Source organism: Antennarius striatus, chromosome 4 (assembly GCF_040054535.1).
Source record: "Antennarius striatus isolate MH-2024 chromosome 4, ASM4005453v1, whole genome shotgun sequence".
Taxonomy (NCBI): Eukaryota; Metazoa; Chordata; class Actinopteri; order Lophiiformes; family Antennariidae; genus Antennarius; species Antennarius striatus.
The window spans coordinates 19,453,248-19,475,517 of record NC_090779.1 but is presented as its reverse complement, the minus strand read 5'-3'; the positions used below and the strand labels follow the sequence as shown (position 1 = coordinate 19,475,517).

General features: G+C 42.6%; 1 protein-coding gene and 1 long non-coding RNA gene across 3 annotated transcripts in view; one reads left to right on the top strand and one right to left on the bottom strand.

The window, feature by feature from the left end:
* The window catches only part of LOC137593906 (reelin-like), a 76,924-nt gene that overhangs the window by 27,951 nt on the left and 26,703 nt on the right, over positions 1-22,270 (bottom strand). For both annotated transcript variants that reach the window (XM_068313009.1, XM_068313010.1), the window contains exons 3-8: positions 16,029-16,167; positions 7,032-7,102; positions 1,576-1,608; positions 1,370-1,448; positions 1,159-1,255; positions 876-927 (exon numbers count right to left, since the gene is read on the bottom strand). In XM_068313009.1, coding sequence (XP_068169110.1) covers positions 876-927; positions 1,159-1,255; positions 1,370-1,448; positions 1,576-1,608; positions 7,032-7,102; positions 16,029-16,167 — 471 coding nt within the window. The remainder of the gene's footprint in view (positions 1-875; positions 928-1,158; positions 1,256-1,369; positions 1,449-1,575; positions 1,609-7,031; positions 7,103-16,028; positions 16,168-22,270) is intronic.
* Positions 263-6,668, top strand: LOC137593908 (uncharacterized). The gene is made up of 4 exons (XR_011035190.1): positions 263-371; positions 2,935-3,026; positions 5,820-5,880; positions 6,036-6,668. It is a non-coding gene; the product is annotated as an uncharacterized lncRNA (long non-coding RNA).

The following is a 22,270-nucleotide window of genomic DNA, read 5'->3' as shown; positions in this document are numbered from 1 at the left end:
CTGATTGTCACACTCCCTCCTTCGGCCGAGTGGAAAATGATGTCTAAATGGTGTCACGGTGGAACAAAGTGATCAGCAGCTTAACAAGGCTGAGAGAAGTCAGGCGGGGGTGTGAAAGGGTTGGGCAGAGGTGATCAGAGGAGTGAAGACTCTATTGCTGGGTACTAAAGTGCACCTGTGTATCCACTCGTGTTCTATTTGAGTCTATATATGATCAGACTATTTGTGCACCTTTAAAATTCCTCTTTGTGGAGATGCTGTGGGAGCTGCAACGGATTAAAGGTCGCTAATGGAGGAAGCAGGGTAACCTCGTGTCCCTCAACTTTCCTCTGCCCATACCCTCTTCTCCCCTCCTCCCACACCTTCTGATGGTGAGTAGGGTCCACGACACGGCGGGGCTCCAACCCTACCACATACAGCTGTGCATTAACCTGCCACCACTTCATTGCACTTCTCCGGTGAACTGCACCGCACACGGCACCACCGCCTCACAAACTCATATTAACGACCTCCAAACAAGAGTTCAACGAGACAGAAGGCGAGATGGGAGAAAACAAGGGAAAAGAGGAGAAATACAGAGAGGGGGGGGAGTGGGGGGGTATGTTGTTGTCAGCAGTGTGTACTCTTGTTTCCTCCCAGCTCTATTCCTGTGAGATGAGCTGGATGCATGTAATGGACATGAAATATACAACGCCGCTAAAAACTCCTCCATGGCCCTGCGGGTGTCTTTCCAGAATACAGTAAATCATTCATTATTTTGACAGGAGAGGTAGAATGCAAAAGTTGAATGCAAAGATTGGACATATTTGAACAGGACAAAATCAGCATTAATTATGTATGCAATATAGACATATATATGCAATCTTAATACTCACCCAGTGCAAACTGCAGGACAGATGCTGTGCTGGTATTGAGAGGTACCGTGGTCTGGGGGAAGATAACAAGACAGTTTAGGATATCAGAAGTAATAAAATGAAATCATAGCAACAATAAATTCAACAGGAAACATTTTCCAGTAGTTTCTGTTGCTCGGGATCAGCTTGCATGTTGTAATTTGCTGTAGCTGTGGTCGTGACTGCATAGCGGTTGGTTTAAATGTATGGTCAATGGTCCATTAAATGTACAGTGGTTTGCGTTGTGGTCAAACATGACAGTTACCAGCTCTCGCTCTCCAAAGGGCTCGCAGAAAGTCACAGCTCTGCCATGCATCAATACGCCGCACTGCTCTCCCACATCGCAGTTACTGCACTCAGACCTGAGAGGAGAGGAGAGTTATAACAAAAGCAAGAGGCAACCAGGAGTAATGTCGCAGATGTGGACTGCAGTTTCTCCCTAGAATTACGAGAGCAGTCGTAACCTTTCCACCTACCATATGCTCGGCTCCAGCTCTCCTTGGAGGTTGGAGTCAAAGTCGTCACGCAGGACAGCGTGGGTACCATGGAGCTCCGCTGCAAATGCAGAGCGGTCATAGACTCTCAGCCAGACACAATCTTTGAAACATCTTAACTTGTCATGCTGTTAGAAAGTGTGTGACGCTAATATCAAAACGGAGTAGTGAAGAAAAAAAAAACTCACCAAGATTAGGCCTCAGTGGAGACTCGGTTGGAGCTGAAACATGCAGAGAGGAATGTGTAGATATTGTGAGTCAAAGGTGGCAACATTACCGTCCCGCATTGCAAGGCAGTTTCTTTTAATGGGCTGTGTGTGTATAAGAACCATTCTTTGGTGTATAAACTATTTTTCCTTGAGGCAAAACTGTATGGCTAAAGTTTGTATTAGTTGAGTGCAGAGCGATGGATCCAATCTGAAATAATCCCTGAGTGGCACAAACTTTCTGTGTGTCCCAGGCTGCATGACTGCAGTCTCCTGGCTACTCCTTTAATTCCTCTCTGTAATGAAAGGCCGATTAAAGGTTCAATCCCAATTAACTGCCATCCTCCCCTGGGGCGCCCGTCTGCTGTAATCTGTGGCCACGACGTCGCTAACAAATGAACCATCAAATGCTCCCGGGGGGACGCGCAGCTCTAGGAGGGATGAGGAAGCAAGAGAGTGAAAGTGTGTGGTGGGCTTTAAGACATAATGAGTCAAACATGTATTTTTAATGAGATCACTTTCTAAGATACATCCTGCATCCACATTCTTGCCATATTTCCTAGAGCTGTAGACGAAATCTGGGCTAAAATGATGAAAGAGCTTAATCTTAATCTTAATTTTGCATACAGTAGACATGCTCTTTCTTTAATTCTAGATATTTTTTTATTGTAGCGAACAAAATATCCACATTTTCACTTTGACCCCCACATTTTAAAATCACAATCCATCTCTCCTTCAATCTCATTGATCTTCCTGATGCTCCTTTGTTTTTTTAAGGAAGCCTTACTCCAGTCTGAAGAGAAGGATAATCTGCCTCAGTGTTCTCCTTACAGGATGAGCTTCCCCACCTGATAAAACACACTGAGATAACACAGGACTCATTTCAAAGTTTAATTTCAAGTTAGATGCTGAATCAAGAGACGAAGGATTAGCAAAGAAGGTTTCTTACTCAAGTAATGACTTTGGAGAGGGTCTTTACTTTGGGCTAAAGCTCCACATGTGTTAGCTGTCCTCATTTCTCAACGCTGGATCCAATAGCTGGGCACTTAAAAATGGATTTACAACTCACAGAGCAGTGGTTAAGTTTCACGCTGACTGTAGATGACTTAGTGGCCTGTGCGACCGAGCTGATTGGTTCAACGGTGGCGAGTGTTGCTGCAAATATTGGCCACTGACGCCCATCTCCAGGGCTGGAGATTGGGCTTAGCAATACCACACGTGATCCTTCTTCCTCTCTTCAGAAGAGTTATCAATCCTAGCACATGTTTTTCTAATTATTCCATATCAATGTTCCTACAAACTATAAAAAGAATGAAATTTGCTGTTTTGTGCTTATTTTAGATGAGTACGTATTCATCTCACGTACCGAACCTGAAAAGACCATAAACCAAAACCCTGATTCCTGGTAATCCACCCTCTGGAACTGACACACAGTAAGAAATGCTTGGTTGGTATTCTGTTCTCTGCAGTCGTCTCCTGTGTCACTCCTCTAATCGCTCTGTCTTTTTAGTGAGGACGTTTGGCGGGAGAAAGGCCCAAAGATTTTTTTTTTTTTTTGGATGAGTAATCCCTTCAAGCTTCCAGAAAGGCTTCATTTACAGTTTTCTTTCTCCGTGCTTCATCGGGCTCTTTCTACTGTCTCGTCTCCCTCACTTGCTTTTTTTATCACAATCTCTCCTTCCATGTAAACCCGTTTCTGTCTGTCTTTATAACCCCCTGTGCATCAGGAGCAGACAGTGGCGCTCGTTCCTCTCAGATTAATCCCCTCTCACTTTCTTAAAGACTTCAATTACTGCCTCCTCTATTTGCAGCTCATCTCTGCTAATGCCTGTATCTCCTTGGCCAGGGCTTATGCTCATAAGCATGCAGAGGGATGGACACACACACACACACACACACACATACACACAGAAATGCATTCACACAGATGGCTTTGCTTTACACAGCTGACACAACTTTCTGCTATTTTGTTGACATGCGTCTGTACACATTTATGCAAATACTGTATAGACAATAGCAATAAATGAAGACAGTTCCCTAAAACTACACTGAGACTAAAATCACATGGGTGTAGATAAGCAGGGTCAGGGTGACACTAAGGGAGACTGAATGAGCATAAGCTCTGCCAGGATCAGACATCTTAGCACAAAGACTGTACAAGCCATGTTAAAACTAATCTCCTCTTCCTCTCCCCACTCCGTAAACTGCACCCACTCTTCCCAATCTCTCTGGTTCTCCTCTTGTTTGCTCTTTTTTTTCCCTCCCCCCTTTCGTCTGACTCACATCCTTTGACGGCATGAACAGCGTTTGAAGTCAAGTTACTCTCGTCTAACTGGCGGTTGCAATTACCGACTCCTCAGGACGCAGGATGCTGTTGTTTTTCCTGCACTGACTGGAGAGGAACGACTCTCTGAGGTCAGACTGCGACAACTTCATGTAAAAAAAAAAAGAAGAAAAAGTTGAGGGCGGGGGGTGGGCTTCAATTGGTTTCACTACACTAATCATAGGCGAGCGAAGAAGAGAGAGGAAGTTAAGTTTTAACCAAGTAAAGATTAAATACAAGCTGGAGACTTTGTTTTTTATGTTGATTACTTAGGTGCCAACAAAAATTACGCAACAGAAGGAAATCAAAAGTTTGAAAAACAAAAGATTGGAAAAATATAAATTTAACGGAAAAAAAAACTGGAATGTTGGCTCAGGGAGGGACGTTCAGACTTTGCGAGGGGAATATTGACTAGATAGCGAGGCTTCAAGGTTTTTTTTGTCGCTGAGCGATGAGGGATGGCGGGCGAGCCGACTGGCTGGCAGACTTTGTGGGTGGTGAGCGGACGGGAGAGTGGAGGCCACCCATCCCTCCTCTGTTGCACTGTGATCAGGCGTCCCTCAGGGAGCAGTGGCCTCTTTTGAGTTATACGTCCCCTTAATAATCCATCTGCGATGCGGCGCACTCAGCCAGGCCCATAAAGACCTGATTTATTCCCCTGCTGGAAATTAGAGGACCTGGCGACGCCGAGCAGCAAGCTGGGACTGCCGGCCCTGCTGTCAGGAGATAGAACTGATGGACGGCCTGCAGCGCCATTCCGCAGGCACCGCCATGCCACCCTTACAACGAGCCCACCCACACCTCTCCTCATCGCCTGTTTCGACTCTTCTCATCTGGGCTTAATAAGCCTTTTTATGTTAACTCAGCAGGAGCGGAAACATATTTTTATGTCTTCCTCATGCCTGTTCATAGGTTTTCAGTCATTTCAAGATGTGGCGGTAATTTGTATTTTTTCGTCCTGCCTGTTAAAACCATTTTTGAAACTTGTTCACTGGTGACATGGACTTCTGTGTTACGCTGACTTTCACAGTAAGTCAACGGCTTATACCTCTCCTCACCTCTTCTTCCTCTATCTTTAAACTTTATTGTTCATTGGGGTGTGTGTCTTTATCATGCTAAGTAAGCTCAAGTTGGTGCTCCAGTGTTAGCGTCTTTATCTAGCGTTGGCATTTGCTCTTAAAGTCCTCACCCTGGCTAATCAACCCTGATAGCTGGCTTATTGGAGCAGCCTGCCATGTGATCCTCTCCGTCCATGCCTCCCTTTTTTACTCCCCCACTCCTCCATCCCTCGCCGTCTTGTATCGTGACCCTACTTTAGATAACTTTAATTTCTCCAGCTCTTCAAAGCTGGAGTCTTAAGGATATGAACTTCTGAAGCGGCTTGAACTCCCCTCCATATCTTTTATTCCACTTTGTTACTAATGCCTAGATTTGAAGTGACTTTTTGCTACACTTTACCACACTCCTACTAAAATTAGGATGGTAGCCAATGTTATCCAGCCGTGAGTAAAAGTCGGCCTCTGCCATTGGTTTTAAGTTATAGAAATGGAAGTTATGGCTCCACAACAGGAAAGTTTGTTTAATTCCAATGAAGTTTTTCAGTTTCATTTTCATGTCAAGAGCTTTGCACATTTCAGGTTCATGTTTTTTTAATTTCAATACTCTTTTGAAGTTAAAGGTTTTAGTTTGGGAATAGTAAAGTTGGATCAGGGGATGCTCATTTCTGTTTGTCTGTTTTCACGATATTCCAAAGCTGATCAGACTTTTCTTTTGCCTACCCCCGTTTCATCTCTTTGCCTGCTTTGGCCTCCCGCCTACAGGGTGTTCATTCCTCACTTGCAATTCAGATGTTATTATGTAGTTCAGTAACAGTATGAGTCTTTCTTTTATTGCTTGTCTACAGAGTTCGCCCTCAGCAAGGTCAGCCACCTGCCCCCATCTACGCCGTACCCTCATTGCTTTGGGTAATTATGTTTAAATACTTCAATACATTTACCAGACACTCCTATCATCTGCAAAGCATGACCTTTTCAGTTTTCCATCCTTATCATCATCCCTGCTCTTTCTCCTAACCCACCTGCACTCCTCATTCCTGTCAACCTCATCCAACACCCCGTAGGTCTAAATCTGCTTTCATGTTGTCTGCTACGTGTAGTTGTGTGTTGGTGTGATTCTACAGGAGCTTGGCATTGAACAAGGGAGCGACTGTGGTTGGCTGTAGATTTTTCATTCGCAGAGGGAGAAGACTGGGGCAGTGTGTCAGCGGTGGCGAGAGGATGAGCTCCGAGGCGAGGAGACAGACGAGCCTCACTGATCTCCCTCTGTCACTCTTTCTTCCCGGCCTGACTGCGGGCTCAAAGCCTCGTCTCTTCCAAACACAGGCATGTAGCCATGAAGTTGAGCACTCGGTCTGGCGTGTGCTACAACCATCAGGGTCTCCAGTGACCTGCCGAGGGACACATTTGTCCTCTGGGACTTGTCACTGAGGTAATTTTGTAAATAAAGACAAAGTAGATTAGATGTTTTCCGCTGAAACCTTAAGCAAAAGACCCCAATAGCGGTTAGTGTGCTTCTCCACTTTCACCATTAAAGTCAAATTTGATGAAGGAGGCATTCTAGAGTGTGAAGGAGGCTTCTTTCCTGTAAACAAGCAATTATACCCACTCAGCATCCAGAGTGGGACTACACTGTCAATAGCTACTTAAGGCTGTCATAGAAAGTGGATGCTAGAAGTGTTGGCCAGAAAGCACAAATCTCTGACAGACGGGGGGGGGGGGGGGGGGGTGAGTTTAGCATAAGCTGAAATTAAGCTGGCAATATAGGACATCCAAATATCTCTGGCTTTGGCTGCATCATTAGACAGACAGCCAGAAATTGCTGAAATTCTACTGTCATGAGAACCCCCCCCCCCCCACATCATCTATCCTGTGTCATTGATACTCTGGCAATCTGTGCATATGATTGACAGTAATAGGAAGTGAGGATGGGGGAACAGTGCATATATGTGTCAGTGCATGTATGTGCTTTAACATATGGGTGTTATATATGCCTACAGGTGCAGTAAATACATGTTTCTGTCATAAATGGCCATATCTGTCTTTGTTGCGCCACTTACCTCCTTGCTCACAGAGCTGTTGGGCCAGAGCATCCTTGAAAATAATCTGCCCTTGATACGTTGCTGTGGCTCTGTGGAAGAGAACGAAAAGGAGCGTTAACGCAAAGAAGACAGGGTTTACCTCACTTAACCACTTAGCACAGGTGGCATCATTTCCCTTTAAAAAAACACGCGTTCAAAGTGAATATAAAGAAATCAGAGGGCAATACAAGCTTCTCCAAATATGTGGGGAAAACGCAATGAGGAGGACAGTGAGCAGGGCTCATTATTCATATGCTTATATTATCTTGTTAAAATGACTGCATTTTATACAGTCTCACAGATATACAGTATCCTCTGCACGAATGTACTGCTCTACTGCACTCTTGCATGCCAGTGTAAATCCAACTGTATGTTGCATGCTGTATGTTCAGAATATAATATGAAATATCCTTATGGTGGCTTTGAAATGCATTATTGCATTATTCATTTGGAAATGGAGAGAGCTTTAAAAATATAAGAAGGTGAAATGGGTTGGACTGCAGTGAGATCTCCTATCCTCTGCTGTAATACAGCATGTAAAATGAGATCCACTCTTGTTTTCAGTGACATTAGAAAAGATGCTGGCAAAGCAGCTATGGAGCATAGAACTGTCGTTCCTTTCATTAATAATGACACAATGCTAACAGCAGCTTTAAAAAAAAAAAAACAGAACAGAAGTTGTTACAATTCAAAAACAAATACTAATGGTAGAATAAAGAGTAAAAAAGTAAAACCTGTAACTGAGACACATGGGGCAAAGTGGCTTGGAAACAATATGCAGTGAAATTTGCAAGAGGCAGCAATTTTGAGAGTCCTTGAACTGAGTTATTGGAAAAAGATTGTAAAGTTTTGGAGTCTTGAAGCCTTTTGGGGGTCATTTTAACAAAATCTGACAATGGTATAGTGGATGGCCAGTAAAGGCTATATTAGAAAGCAGCTGGGGTGGGACAGAGGACAAAAGCAAAGAGGATAAATATCACAGCCCTAATGTATTATCATGATGGTATTACTGCCTGACCATTAAGGAGCACAGTCATAGTCTGTATGATGGTCAGCTTGTTTCTGATGTATTATTGCTTTGCTATTAATGAGAAACATCTACGACTGTAGAACGTGCACAGACAGTCAACTACGTGAGCCACCGACAGACGAGTTGGAAAACACTGTTCAGAGCATTCCCAGACCCGGAGACTTCACACAGCATCTCTGTTATAGTAGTTAAACCAAAATGCAGTCTTCCAGACAGTTTATGGATGCTTTTGTTTCAAACATACTTACAAACAGGCCGAAAATGTTTAAGACCTCAACCCCGGCGTTGCCCAACATGCAGAGTCAGGCTTTTTATTGGAGCTAAGGAATTTACTCACTCATCTCAGCTCATGAATAATGAGCAGGACTCCTAATTAATTAGTAAAGAGCTGGGGAGAAAACATTCTTAATTACACTTATATTTCAGAATTGGGCAGAAACTAAATTTAGTTAGATATTCATGAATAAAAGATGGTGCATAACGAACAGCGGGTGGGGATGTAGGAACAAGGACCTTAAATATTTACTAATCACAGTCTCAGCTCAGGTTCACTAAACAGCTTCTGGTAAGTGCGGCGGGGGCGGGCGGGGTTCCATCAAAGCACAATTGACCTCACACACATCCTTTACGCTCGCTGAGCACATCTGTGACAGTAACCCTTGCTAAACCACACAGGAGAAAAATGCCCAGTGAAGTTTAGAGTGCTGGAATGATTATTCAGAAGTATTATTTGGGTAAAGAACGCAAAAAAAACATCAAAAATGAACCAAAGTCCTGATTTCTGCAGCAAAACAACTAGAAACAAGAGTCAACTTAATCATAATTTGACATATTGGTGCACCTTAAAAAGTGTGTTTCTGACTGTAAGTGACTTAATAAGGTGTCTTGTCATTAAAACAGTAGCCAGGAGAGGGCATTTATTCTGCAGAGTCTGTGATCAGCGCAGCGCGACGCCAGCATCTGTCCTGCCGTCACACTCCACCAGCTCCTCAGCGTGTGTCTCTCATTACTGTCTCCACGCAAGGAGACACAGAAACACACACACACACATACACATACACAATGAACAGCAGCGATACACACAAAACATTTACTGAACATCTAAATGTTAATTTGACTTTCTTTGGGGGGAAAAAAGCAATTAAGGACTAAAGAGTATTTATGTTTTTTTGTCTCCAGTCTCCCTTCCTCTGATTCAAATGAGGGCTCATTCATCTTGTGAAAATAAGTGTCATCCTCTCCTCTCTCATTACTCAGGAGGGGCAAATATGAAAGATGGGTAAGAGAGAGGGAATGAGGACGATGTAGAAAAATGGAGGGATGGGAAGAGAGAGAGAGAGAGAGATGGATAAATGAGGGGGAAGGGATTTGGTGAGAAGAAATAAAAATGGGGGTTAGATGGCCTTGTCTGACAAAGTCTGCAATCTGCTGTCAAATGGCGAGGCTTGGAAGTAAGGGCAGAGATCCAACACACACACACACACACACACACACACACACACACACACACACACACACACACACACACACACACACACACACACACACACACACACACACACACACACATACATGCATACTTTAACATGTATGCAGATGGACAGGCTGTCACTCAAAGAGGTCCCAAAAGGGCCCAGAGTGGATAATTACCAAACATGTCTTATGCGTTAAATTACATGTTGCTGTCGGCCATAACTATCCTTCAGGAGCCAACTTGACAGATCCCTGCCAACCATACTCACACACTAACACACACAGCGGAGAACACTGAGGGTTAATTTGCCTTAAAGTCAAATATATTTATGTACGTAGTTAAATAGGACTGCTTTCTGCAGTCTTAATGACGAAGCTGCACACTGAATACTGTCCACGCCAGACGCAAACATTTTTAACAGTTTTAATAAAAACAAGAATTTTTCTACCGCCATGTGAATTAATACATCCGAGGGTGGGGAACACACACACACACACACACACACACACACACACACACACACACACACGCACACACACACACACGCTGCATTGCTCTTTAGACATCCCGCTTTCCTCAGCTCCAAATTAAAAGCTCATTTTCTTTCCCAGCTCTGTTGGTAATCATGATTAATATGAGGAGCTGCAATGGGGTGCAGTTCCAGTCGCCAGAAACGGTTTGGTGTATTTGGACCCAGCCCTTGAAATAATACACCTTAATTGTTTGATTTATCTTCCATGCTGAGGACCAGCTGTGGTTATGGCATCACAATCAGGGTCAAAGACTGGAAGGTCAGAGGAACAGAAACGAGAGCAACGAGCAACGAGAGAAGCAAAATAAAAGAGGAAACAAAACCCCAGCGTTTCAAGCATCCACTCTGTTATTTCAGGTAAGGTGTCATGTTTCCACCAATTCTTGATATTTCTATATCTGTCAATGCATGAGAAGATGTGATTGGCTTTGTGGAATCACATTACTGCCCCCCTGTTCCTTCAATTCCTTAATTATTTAATTGGAGAAAAAAAAAAGGCTTTTGCAGAACATGCAGATTTAATGAAGCTCCACAGAGGAGGGATTTGGGAGTTGTTTGGCAAATTAGCTTCTTGTTAACACCGGGTCGGAGAGAGTTATGTGTCCAAATGGACTCCGAAGAAGTGCTGCAGAATAAAGCCAGGAGAGGGGCAATTAACCTTGACTACTGTTAGCAAGAAGTTATTAGTTTGGGGGGGGGGGGGTATGAAAACAGCAGCAATTAGGACTGAATATGTGAGGAGAGAAAAAACCTTGATATTCAGTTGTAGATTTATACTCGAAAACAATTAAAAAATAAAAACAGGCTTTTGTTTCCTGTCCTTACTGATCCAGAGCGGGTCACACTGGGACGAGAGGAATCCACCAAAATGACCCACAGTCAACAAAAGATTGATGAGTCTCAGCAACACATTGGCCCGAATATAAGACGGTGTTTTTTTTGCATTGAAATAAGACTGAAAAAGTGGGAGTAGTCTTACATCCGGGGTCTAGACATTATACCCACTCACACCGCTAGATGGCGCCAGATATCTTTAAAGCGAATGCTGGACTTAATTCCCCAGGCCAAAGCGAACCCCTGTCACGAAGAAGAAAAATAAAAAATAGCGGTAGCACGAAGAAGAAAAATTTTTAAAAAATAGCGGTAAAGAAAGAAAATAAGAAGATAAGAGAAGAGATAACAGATAATGGAGAAACGTCGCGACAATCTGGAGAAAAGTGGGTCGGTTCTCTGATAGTAGCAAGGTTGGTGCCACTCACCATTCATTCACAAATGTGATTGTACTTTAGTTTACATATTGAAATGTTCAGATATTAAGATGTGATAGACAGTTTTTCGCATGATTTGAATGTGGCAAAATAACATGCTTTTTCTCTCTCAAATATATTGTTATAATCATTTGTTTCAGATGTACTGTAATTATTTTCTGTATAAAAATTAAATTTGGCGTTCAAAAAGTCTTCTTTCAAACTTGAGTCTTGAAAAAGAGGGGGTCGTCTTATAATCAGGGTCGTCTTATACTCGGGCCAATACGGTAAATGATAAGGGGTCAAATTCGTCAAAACAGACAAAGCCAAATCATTTTCTCTCAAACTAAATGTGGAACCGACCCCCTCCCCCAACTAACCTCCAGCCCCCCCTTTCCCCCCAGGGTGTGGTTCATTCTGATAAAAGTCGTGCCTTACCTTGTGTGTCAGTCCTGCTCTACTTCCTTAAGAATTAATAAGGAGGTCAACATTAGCCGGCTTGTGATTGTGTGCGATGTCGTTGCTGTAAAAGACGTGATGTGGAAAAATTGGGGCAATATCGATCGGAACACATCCGTTTAATATGAACGTATGTCTGTGTGTACATGTGTGTCTCTGTGGACACAGGTGTGTGTTCATAATTACAGGGGTCACGAACCATCCCTTGGGAAATTTAACTACATCATGCATGCAGGGACCTTTAGGATAAACACCAACAGGGGTCTGGGTTCTAATCTGTTGAACAGACTATGGAAAGGTTTGCCTTTAAAGGTTGATGATTTACTTTATATTCCAAAACACTGACACCTTCTAAAAGTTTCATAAAGGTTAAGTGCATGAATAGGAAAGATATAAGACTTGCTTTTTTATATGTGAACATGTGATATATGAAAATTGGAATTATCTGGGTGGACTAGGCAAGATCTGCAGGTCCAGTTAGTTTGTGAAGGAAGAAAATTAAGTAGATCAGATTTATTCTCTGTTGTGCCTCACATTCCTTCCCTTTATTTCTATAGGGTATTTACAAGGCCAAGAACAGTATTACCCTTGAACTGATGCTTCATTTTCCGTGGACTGGTTTCTGAAAAGAATCTGTCACACGGCCACAGGCAAGTCTGGACCGTTATCAGTGAGAGGAGCTCATTAACGACTGGCTTTATGGTAAAACCCACTGAACGATTGACTTGGATAATAGAAAATCAATGAAAATGACTAACACCAGGAGAAATTAGGCACTGGTTGAGATAGGTTACCTGTCAGTCTGCCTTCTGTCTCTGTTTATATAAGTTGTCAATCATCCTGCCAGCCAGAAACCAGCGTAGTGGTAGAACTCAAGGACACATTATTTTCATAACATAAAAAGGTCAGCCTCAATAAAATCAGCTCTGATTTCCATCACAGTTCGCTCTCAGCCGATCCTTCTGAGCCTCGCTACAAGAGCAGCTTGCAGCAGTGACCAGCCATAAACCACACAGGATGATGATAATTTAGTGCGTGTTTAACAAACTTCATTCACGCTCAGACCAGCCTGTTTTTGAGCAGATGGCAGCATCATCAACAACACAACATCACTCGGCATGTTTTCAACACAGGAATCCATCTTTTTGTGAGTGACCACATGCCCTATTTCTTTTTCACCTCTTAAATTATCTTAAAAGTGGCTTCAATCAGTGCAGGACCAAGCAGAGCATGTGCACGTAGCAAGAATGAAGAAAAAAAAAAGTGAATAAATGCACTTAAACCGACATATTCAACAAATGCCATGACCTGACCATAGACTGGTCAGACATCTGTGTTCTCAGGGGAACATTTTGGAAGGATTTCTCTTTGCAGTCATTAAAGAGATCGCTATCTAGGTCCAATACAAAATACGATAGCTTACAAAAATACATCCCTTAACAGCCAATACAAGGACACACACACAAGCGTATAGGATCCATCACAGTTAACGAATCTACATTTGGTTTGAATGTGTTTTACTAAGGGTGTTTGTTTGCTTTTTATAAAGCCTCATGCACATCACACACACACACACACACACACACACACACACACACTGATGCCACTGACCGCCTCCAGACATAAAGTGAAGTAGAATAAAGGCAAAGAAAGGAAGACACCCGTCAGCACATCTGTGCATTCAACACAGTGTTTTGACCATTCTCACCTCTATTAAGTGCGGCGACGCATTCACGCATTATGTTGTGGTGCTGACTGTCATGTCTGGGATAAAATGTGGGGCACAAGTGCGTTTCATTCAGTGGTCAAAGCTGCATTGTGTGTGGAAGAAAAGGTTTTGCCCCAGGCCGACCGTTTAGCTCCACAATGTCGGTGATAGCCATCACTTTTTTTTAGACCTGTATTATATTGAATTATTTCATATTTGATTAGTTTATAATTAATAATGGATAATGTTTGAAAACAAGAAATAAGAAATTCCTGAATCCAAAGGCTCTATAAACTTTGTTCAACCACAAAGCAGAACTCAAATGTAGAGTTGTTAGAATTTTAAGCAGCTGAAGAATGTTTGCCAAACCTTTTTGCTTGAGATGAAACTACCGCAGGTTATTTTCTGCTAATCCACTTGTCTGAGCCTCAACAGATTGGAGCTGAGTTATGGATGTGTGGATTCTTGTCCTCCTCCAGCTCCGACACCACTCCTGCTCTCTTGTCCTCCCCTCCAAGGCCTCCCTTTCTCTTTAAGTTGGAATTTACAGCCACCCAGAAAATGAGTTCTTCTGGATGCCCACAACGCCGCACTGTATCACCATCCTACTAGTGATGAGTTACCAGGAACACTCCCTCAATATTGCCCATAAAACAGCCCACAGGCCTCATATTGACGCGGTGGCGGACCGCTCCGGCCCTGTGAAGGACGCAGGATGTCTGTGCCTTTAATTTAAACGCTCATGGACACTGCCGGGGGAAAATGATCTATTTATCAATCAGGGCAGGGAATCTGTGGGCAGAGGCAGGACTCTGCTTTTATATATTTGTATGATCAAGATGAAGTATCTCTAAGACACATATGTATACCGCTCGTATCCATGGCTCTCAGGCCTGTTGAATTTTTCCCACAGTCCGATCACTGAACCCAAGCAGGCAGCTCTGGAGGTGAGGATGTACTGGGATAGATGGGGGATGTGAACTGTAACAGGGTGGGGCTCTGTTGAGCATGTGTGTGTGTGTGTGTGTGTGTGTGTGTGTGTGTGAGGAACACTTCTCCATCCAGCTGCAGTGTGACTGACTGACTTTGATAAGGTCAGCCACAGGGGCCACAATTGTCACAGAGTCGTGGCCTCCTGCCAGCTCCGCGGTCATCATCGCCGCACGCTGCCGCCGTGAGGTTTTATACTCACATAGCACACACACATGCACACACACACACACGCAGACACACAAATCATGAAGAAACACACAATCCTCATAAACGCACACACACTGAACAGCAAATGTGTTTGCTGGCAGAGAAAATGCCAGTAAATCTGTTTGGCTCCATGGATATTGTCTCAAAGGCAGCGCCACTCCAACAAAATCCCCAAATGGATGTTTTAGTAAGTCAGTTAGTAAAAGTCTCTGTCTGATAGTCTATCGCGTCTCCCCAAGAATTCATTGAGGGATTTTTTTTTTTTTCTTTGAGAGGACTGCCAAAATATTTAACGTCATCATGTTTTTATAAAACAATGACGACTGGAAGTAAACAAGAAGACTAAAAAGAAAAACTAGTTTGCATTTTGATTTGACTGCAAAATAATGATATAAAACGATTTTATATTGACAGTTCATGTAAAACGCAAATTTTTCATGAGGCTGAAATAAGTCAGACTGACTAACCCTAACCCTAACCTCACTATTTGCGGGTGATTTTCTGAAGCAGCTTTGTGCTGCTGTGACTTTACATGGGGACAGAGTTACTGGACTTCTTTTCCTCCACGCTTCTGCAGCAACAGCTGCTAATTGCATTTTGACTGATTATCAGCATGAGGCTATAATTCACCAGCCAAGAGAATTAGGAAAAGAGAGTTAGAGGATGTCTCCAACAGATAGAGACAGAGAATGTGATGAACATTGAGAGCAGACAGAGGGGGGTGGGGGTTTGGGGAATGAGAAAAGGAAAAAAGACCAGTGCTGCTCTCATATGGATGAAATTGCTGTAAATCTTCTTTTTTTTTTTTTGGATCAAGCAAACAGAATGTTAGCTGTGACGGACATGTACAGAGCCTCAAATCTAAACTGAGCATCTAATAGGAGTTTTGTGCACTGGGGAGGTTTGACCACACCTTATTTCTGTCTTTATTTCCTGTCTAAGAACATTATTTAATCCGGAGAGATTTATTTTCAAAAAAGTATGTGTTATGGGTCGGAATCACACCCATCCTGGAGGAAAGGTGAATCTGTTGAACTTCTCGCACCGTTTTCAAATGGAACAGTGACCTGCTTTCTCTGGCAGGTCAGTCTTTTAACATCCTTTCTGTGGTTACGACTCATGTCAGCTGATAAAACCCACTCTAAATCTGCAGCTTCACAATATTAGCAGAAATTATTCTTAAAGTTTACGACTCCCCTGTCTCAGTTTGGAAACGTGGCAGCTGTAACGGGCCGTCGCTGCATCACTGGTTACACATCTACACGTCTACGGTTTCTCTTTCCCCCGTTCTCTCTTAGATGTTTTCTCACACTCAGCATGACTTACAGGAAGTTGACGCAGCCGGTGCCAGGCGGCGGGGCGATCCAGACGAAGCTGAAGCTGGAGGAGGGCTGGTGGCTGACGTGGGACGCAACCACGCTGCACACATACTGGGTCCCACCGTACTGCCGCTCGGGCATCACACCTGGAAGAGGAAGCAGAGGTCAGTTAGCTGAATTACACAATGACCCATAATTTAATCAACACACAATATTTTTATGCTATCCTTGATTTCCATGTAGAGGCTGGGTTTTTTTTAAAAATTTTCATTGAATTAGAATATTAAAATCAAAATGCACATAAAACTTGTATTTCCTGTGCATGAGACAAATCAGCATAAACGTCAATAGTGACAACATGGAGAGTAGAGACAACACATACAAAAAGATCTTATCCTCTTTTTCATGTCTTACTATTTGATATTCATTGCTTTCCTTTCCTCTCAGTCCTGTGCCAGTCTACTGCTATTTTTTCCATCCCACTGGTATTCCACACTTTTCTTTTTCCTTCATCCTTGCTTCCTGTTTCATACTTGATTCTCATCTACGAGCTCTTTTGCTTTTTTTTCCTCTCGACTTCTCTACTTTCATCATTTTTTTTCATGACCCTCTCTTTCTTTTCTCAATTTCAGTGCATTGACTCTACATAACCATGCTCTTATTAATGAGGGTCCATTTCAGGCTATGACTAAACCGATGGGATGACATCATGTCACACAATCTTTCTTTCAGATCACAGAGGGTGAGGCCGGCGCGGCGTCGGACTCATCAATCACGATGCAGTCATAGAGCAGGGCTTAATCATTTATTGTAAATACGTGACTTTGTGGAAAGAGGAATTCTCAAAAGCATTACAGAGAGTGCAGATAGATATTCTGGGAAACCGTCCCGCTTCTGAGACACTAAGTCATATACATTCAGTTTAAATCTGTGTTTGAAGATGTGCATTCATCTCCCCCGTGTAAGACCTGCAAACACAACCCTCCTCCCCCCATCATTACTGAACTCACTGAAAACGTAATCAGCGATGATTTATAACAGAGTTTTAATATATCCTGAATAAATGTACAAGTCAATATGCAAAGACTGTGTGTGTGTGTGTGTGTGTGTGTGTCTGTGTGTGTGGATGTCTGTGTGTGGTTCCAAACTAATGATTCAAAGAGAAATAATTCCTCCCATTCCTGACAGTAATAAATCTGACCTCTCAAATTGAATCCATAAATACACACAGCGCTGACAGCTCCATGAACGTTTTTTGTTCGACTTGGCCAGCTGTTTGCGAGTTTCTTTGCGTTGCAACACCGCTTATTTGCTAATGTGAAAGCTTGTTAAGTTGAGCAACATGCATTTAGCATGCATGTGATTGCAAAAAAGAAAGAAAAATAAAAAGAAGTGCATTTGTTCCTCACATCAAACCGGAGTTCAAACTGGATGATCATCCCAGCTTCTGAAGCTTTCACATATTGTGTCATTATGTGTGAGCGCAGCCAGCGTATGGGCCTGTTGTGTCAGATTTATGACGCGTCGAGCGATGAAGCCTTTAACATCGTGTGGGAGCGGCTGATGTGCAATAACAGACTGAGATGTAATCACCCACTAATACACCGCTGTTCTCTAATCACCTCGGCTGCAACCTCTCCTCGGAATGGCCGAGATTTACTTCAACAAAAACACATTCTATCACACAGCAAAAGACACTTAAATGCATATTACTGTCCCGGGTTACACCGGTGTTGTTTGTCTGGAAAGACCTTCTCAGCACGTTTCTTTCACCACCCGACACAGAACTGCTGAATGTCTTTCTATTCCGTCCTTTCACAGCACTCGGGGAAGCTTGCACTGACACATCCGTCTCTTTCTAACCACCTCTGACAGAAAGCGGTGCCATTTCCAGAACCAATTTTCTTGCTGTTACATGCCTTGCAACAGAAGCAATCAAGGCAGCAGTTTTGGCACTAATTATCCAATTTTTTGTGGAAGGAGAATAGAAGAAGAAGAAGCACTGTGAATCTTTCCATCACATTAGTGTGGTGCAATTTGAGAATCCCTGCAGATGTGCATAATACAAGCTTAGTTCTCGTGGCAGTGGAAACACAATCTAGAGAGCAGACAAGATGAACAGAAATAAGTGTGATGATGGAGCTGAGCAGCAGAGGAGATGGTAGAAGGATAGGGTGAACAGGATGAAGTCGGTGTGGACAGATGTACAGAAACAAAAAAATCACTCATTCTACTGATTCTGGCGTCGTTCATCCCGTGAACAGCAACAGCTCTGAAGGGCGTTTTTTTTAAAAACGATCAGAAACCCCCGTAATACAACCAGGGATGCAAACGTGTTAATGCTCACGACTGATCTGGTGTATTGAATTTTATTTAATGCCAAATAATGAAAGTGGTCACTTGAAGTTTCTCGTGAATTTGGCATTTTTCTGAAACCTGTGGATCACACAGGTAAACAGTGAAAGAAAGGACAATGTTTGATGTATTTAACAGCAGAATTTACTTTGAAAAGCTGTCAAAGGATTGTGCACATATTGCAGCGATGAGTTTTGGTGAAGAGTCATCTTCAGGCAAACCATCTATGCTGATGCTAGTAAAGATGCTGCTACTGAGGCGGGACCAGTCCGTGTAGATCAAACTAGACCGAGCAGCCAAGTATACAAATGAAGCAATCATGGTAATCAAAGCAATTATCAATAATCATGGACTTTAGACCCATGAAGACTAAAGGCATTAAGATGTTATCCAAAAAACCATGATCCATCATAAACAAAGCACTAAAATTAAATGGTGTGAAGTCAAGAAAAATGTTTTTATAATAATAATAATAATAATAATAATAATAATAATAATACCATGGTTACCTACAGCCTGTTGCTGTTATTAATCACTGATACTAAACTCAATTCCTGCTGATTTACCACATTCTACTTTAATTCTTGATAAATAAAAAAATAAATCAATTGGATGAAGAGAAAAAAAGAAAAACATCAAAATCAATATTTGAAGCACGGGTGATAAATAAAAGTAATAACTGGATAAATAAAGGTAATAACAACAGGTACGGGGTAGGGGGGTATGGCTGAAGTGAAGCAGAGAGCAGTTAGAGTCAGGTGAAGATGAAAAGACAGACTGATGCACTCCAGGACACAGCAGCACTGGGACTTGACACTGCTCACAGAATTTCTATTTCCACTTTAAAAACACACTCAGGCATAAAAATGCAAATAACGAAACTAGTGCCTTTCATGTCCGCGTGTAGAGTCAGAGCGAGAGGAGAAAAAAATCACTGCTATTCAATGCGATCCAAATCCCATCGCTCCGGTAAAGCAAGAAGGTGTGGTGAACCTGGATTTAGAAAAGAAAAAGGGATAGAAAACCTCTCACACCTCTTTTTACTGTCAGAGGAGAGAAACAGAGAACTGGACCTATTTGTTCTAGTACAATGTTAAAAAAAAATAACAACATGATAACAAAAACATCTTCAAACTAAAAAACCTGTTAATATGCTTTACAGCTGCAACAGTTAGTCCATTCATTTATTGGTGGATCAATTATTCATCAATCAATCAATCATTAATAGAACAAAAGATCATCAAAAATTCCCTCAGCCAGCTTCATCTCTGTTACAGGAGAATTAGGGTTTGTTTTTTTTTCAACATTCTTCTCTCAGTTTGTTTCTCTGATTCCTACATTTCATGTTTATCAAACCTCACATCAGTAGATCACTGATGGGATCTATAAGAAAAATAATACCAGCCTTTTTTGGCACAATTTATGCTTCTGGGCTCATATCACATAATCAGACACATCAAGAGTTAAATATGCATGCAGACACACATGCAAGTGCTCTCGCATACACACACACACACACACACACACACACACACACACGCACAAACACATGCAGTTCTTTCACATGCATATTGGGCACTTATGAGCTGTCAGCAGTGATTAATGACAACGGAAGATGACCTGCTAACTCCCACGGTATGACTGGGAAAAAAATGTTTCATAAATATAAACTTAGACACACACAACACACACATATCTGTATGAGCACCATCAAGCACACACACAGACACAGTTTAAGGGTCATATGTTGGTTGTAGGCGTGTCACCCTGACATCAGTCTCTGCTGGTTAGTGTTGTGAATATTTTAAGGATGGCACAAAAAGGAAATTGAGAGTTAAGTGCCTCTTATGTATTCATGTTCAGTCTGCCCCTTTCTGCAATAACAAAAACTTCTCCACATTTCCCCTCCCATCTGGTCTTGCATCTTTTAAATATGAAAACACTTCAATTCACACCTGTTTGTGTCCTCTTTAACATCCCTCTGTTTAAAGACAGCATTTTTTTATCCGTCTTCATAGCTCATGCTGCAAAGCTAATGAGCTTTCCACCGCCAAGCTCAAAACAAGTCAAATAGATGGAGTGAGAATTTTCCCCGATGGAGCAGATGGGCAGTCGGTGGCTCAGCTTGGCAGCGACTTCACACTGTCGAACCAGCAGGAGCTGGTCTAACTGGCATTAGAGCTGATAGGTTTTGTGGCAGAGTGCTGAGGATTTGAGACACACCATTCAAACTGATTTACACATTTACCAGAATCATTTGGAGTTCATACACACCATTTGACATCTGCTCAGTATCAAACAGCTACTGGATTCTGTTCTCATTTCACAACTGTCCTTGAGCAATTTCTGGCTCGCGGAGCAACACAATTAGTTTGATCTGTCTGTTTGATTTGACGATACCCAGTTTTGATAAATGATTCCCGAGAGGTTTTCAAAAGAACTAAACATTTTTTTTCTGATGGATTTATGAGTGACAGCCACAACTTGTGTCCTAAAGGTGAGAGGAATCTGGACGTCTGTTGCCTTCTCTCATCTAACAATAAACTATGGAAAGTTAGCTGTCATTTGTTTCATGGGAGTAATTGTCCTTAATGAATTTGTGAACACCTCTGATGCTAAGGCGCGCACACACACACACACACACACACACACACACACACTGAACGTGTGTGTGTTTTCTTCAATGTGGATGTCTTCAGAAATGCTTAAAATTACAAACAGAAGGGTTGATGAACGACATAATCTGTTGCAAGCAGACAGAGTTACTTTGTGATTAACCACAGAAAAGTCAGCCTCATTTAAAAAAGCACAGATTAATTTTTAGGTTTGCCATCACATCTGTTTTGTGTGTGTGTGTGTGTGTGTGTGTGTGTGTGTGTGTGTGTGTGTGTGTGTATGCGTGTGGATTTACGCAAATCAGTCAGATATTAACTTTATAAACAATCATCATTCTCCCATTTGCTCATACTAAGATTTCCAATGTACACCACCCCAGGTAATTTAGACAGCAGGCTCATGAAAGGCTCATATTTTATTTAGTAATTCTTAAAAACCTGTCATACGCCAAGTGGAGCATTAATGTGTGCCTGTGTGAATGTATGGGAATCTGTCACAAGCCAGAATAATGCTTCTGTCAACATGTTTAAAGAGAGGTCCACACAATGGTGACATAAATGATACATCACAACAGCACTGACAGCCTGAGGAGGGACCCCATACGCTTTGTGCTGCTGAATGATCCATTGCTGCGTGTGTATGTGTGCTTGTGTACGCCTGTTGCGTTGCATTCATCCATTCCCCCCCAACATCAACCTCAGCCGGTCGTCCGTACCGCCGCAGGGTCGTTGACTGACAACCCAACACCGATCTGCGATTGGCTCAAACGGGGCATCCATCTCAGCATCTGCCAGTCACGCTGCCATGGAGACGGGCTGGCAGCGTTCTGGTTAAGGCAGGGGTCCGAAGGCAGGCACAGTGATGCCAGGAGGAAGCCGTGCGTTAATATGGGTGGTGAAAGATTCCAGAGCCCGGGGGGGAAAGGGTGTAAGAGACTCTGTGGGAAAATACGAGTGAGAGGCGTTTGCCACATGAATGAAAGAGTTGAACTGGCAGTGAAGGACACCTGGAGGTCCACTGAGCTGTACGTGTTTGTTTGTATGGGAGCGTATATGAAACACATGCTGTGAATATGTTTATGTTTACATGATTATGTTTTTCCAATGCGTGTGCAGTGCATTCAATTGAATGCTCTGTGAAAGAACCCATTTGTTGGAGATAAAATGTCGCTATATATTCACCCACCAAACAATATTTTGTCTATGCATATATGAATGCGAACATTCACAGAACAATGGCTCTGTCATTTAGGCTTCCATTGTATCTCGCAGCATCCAT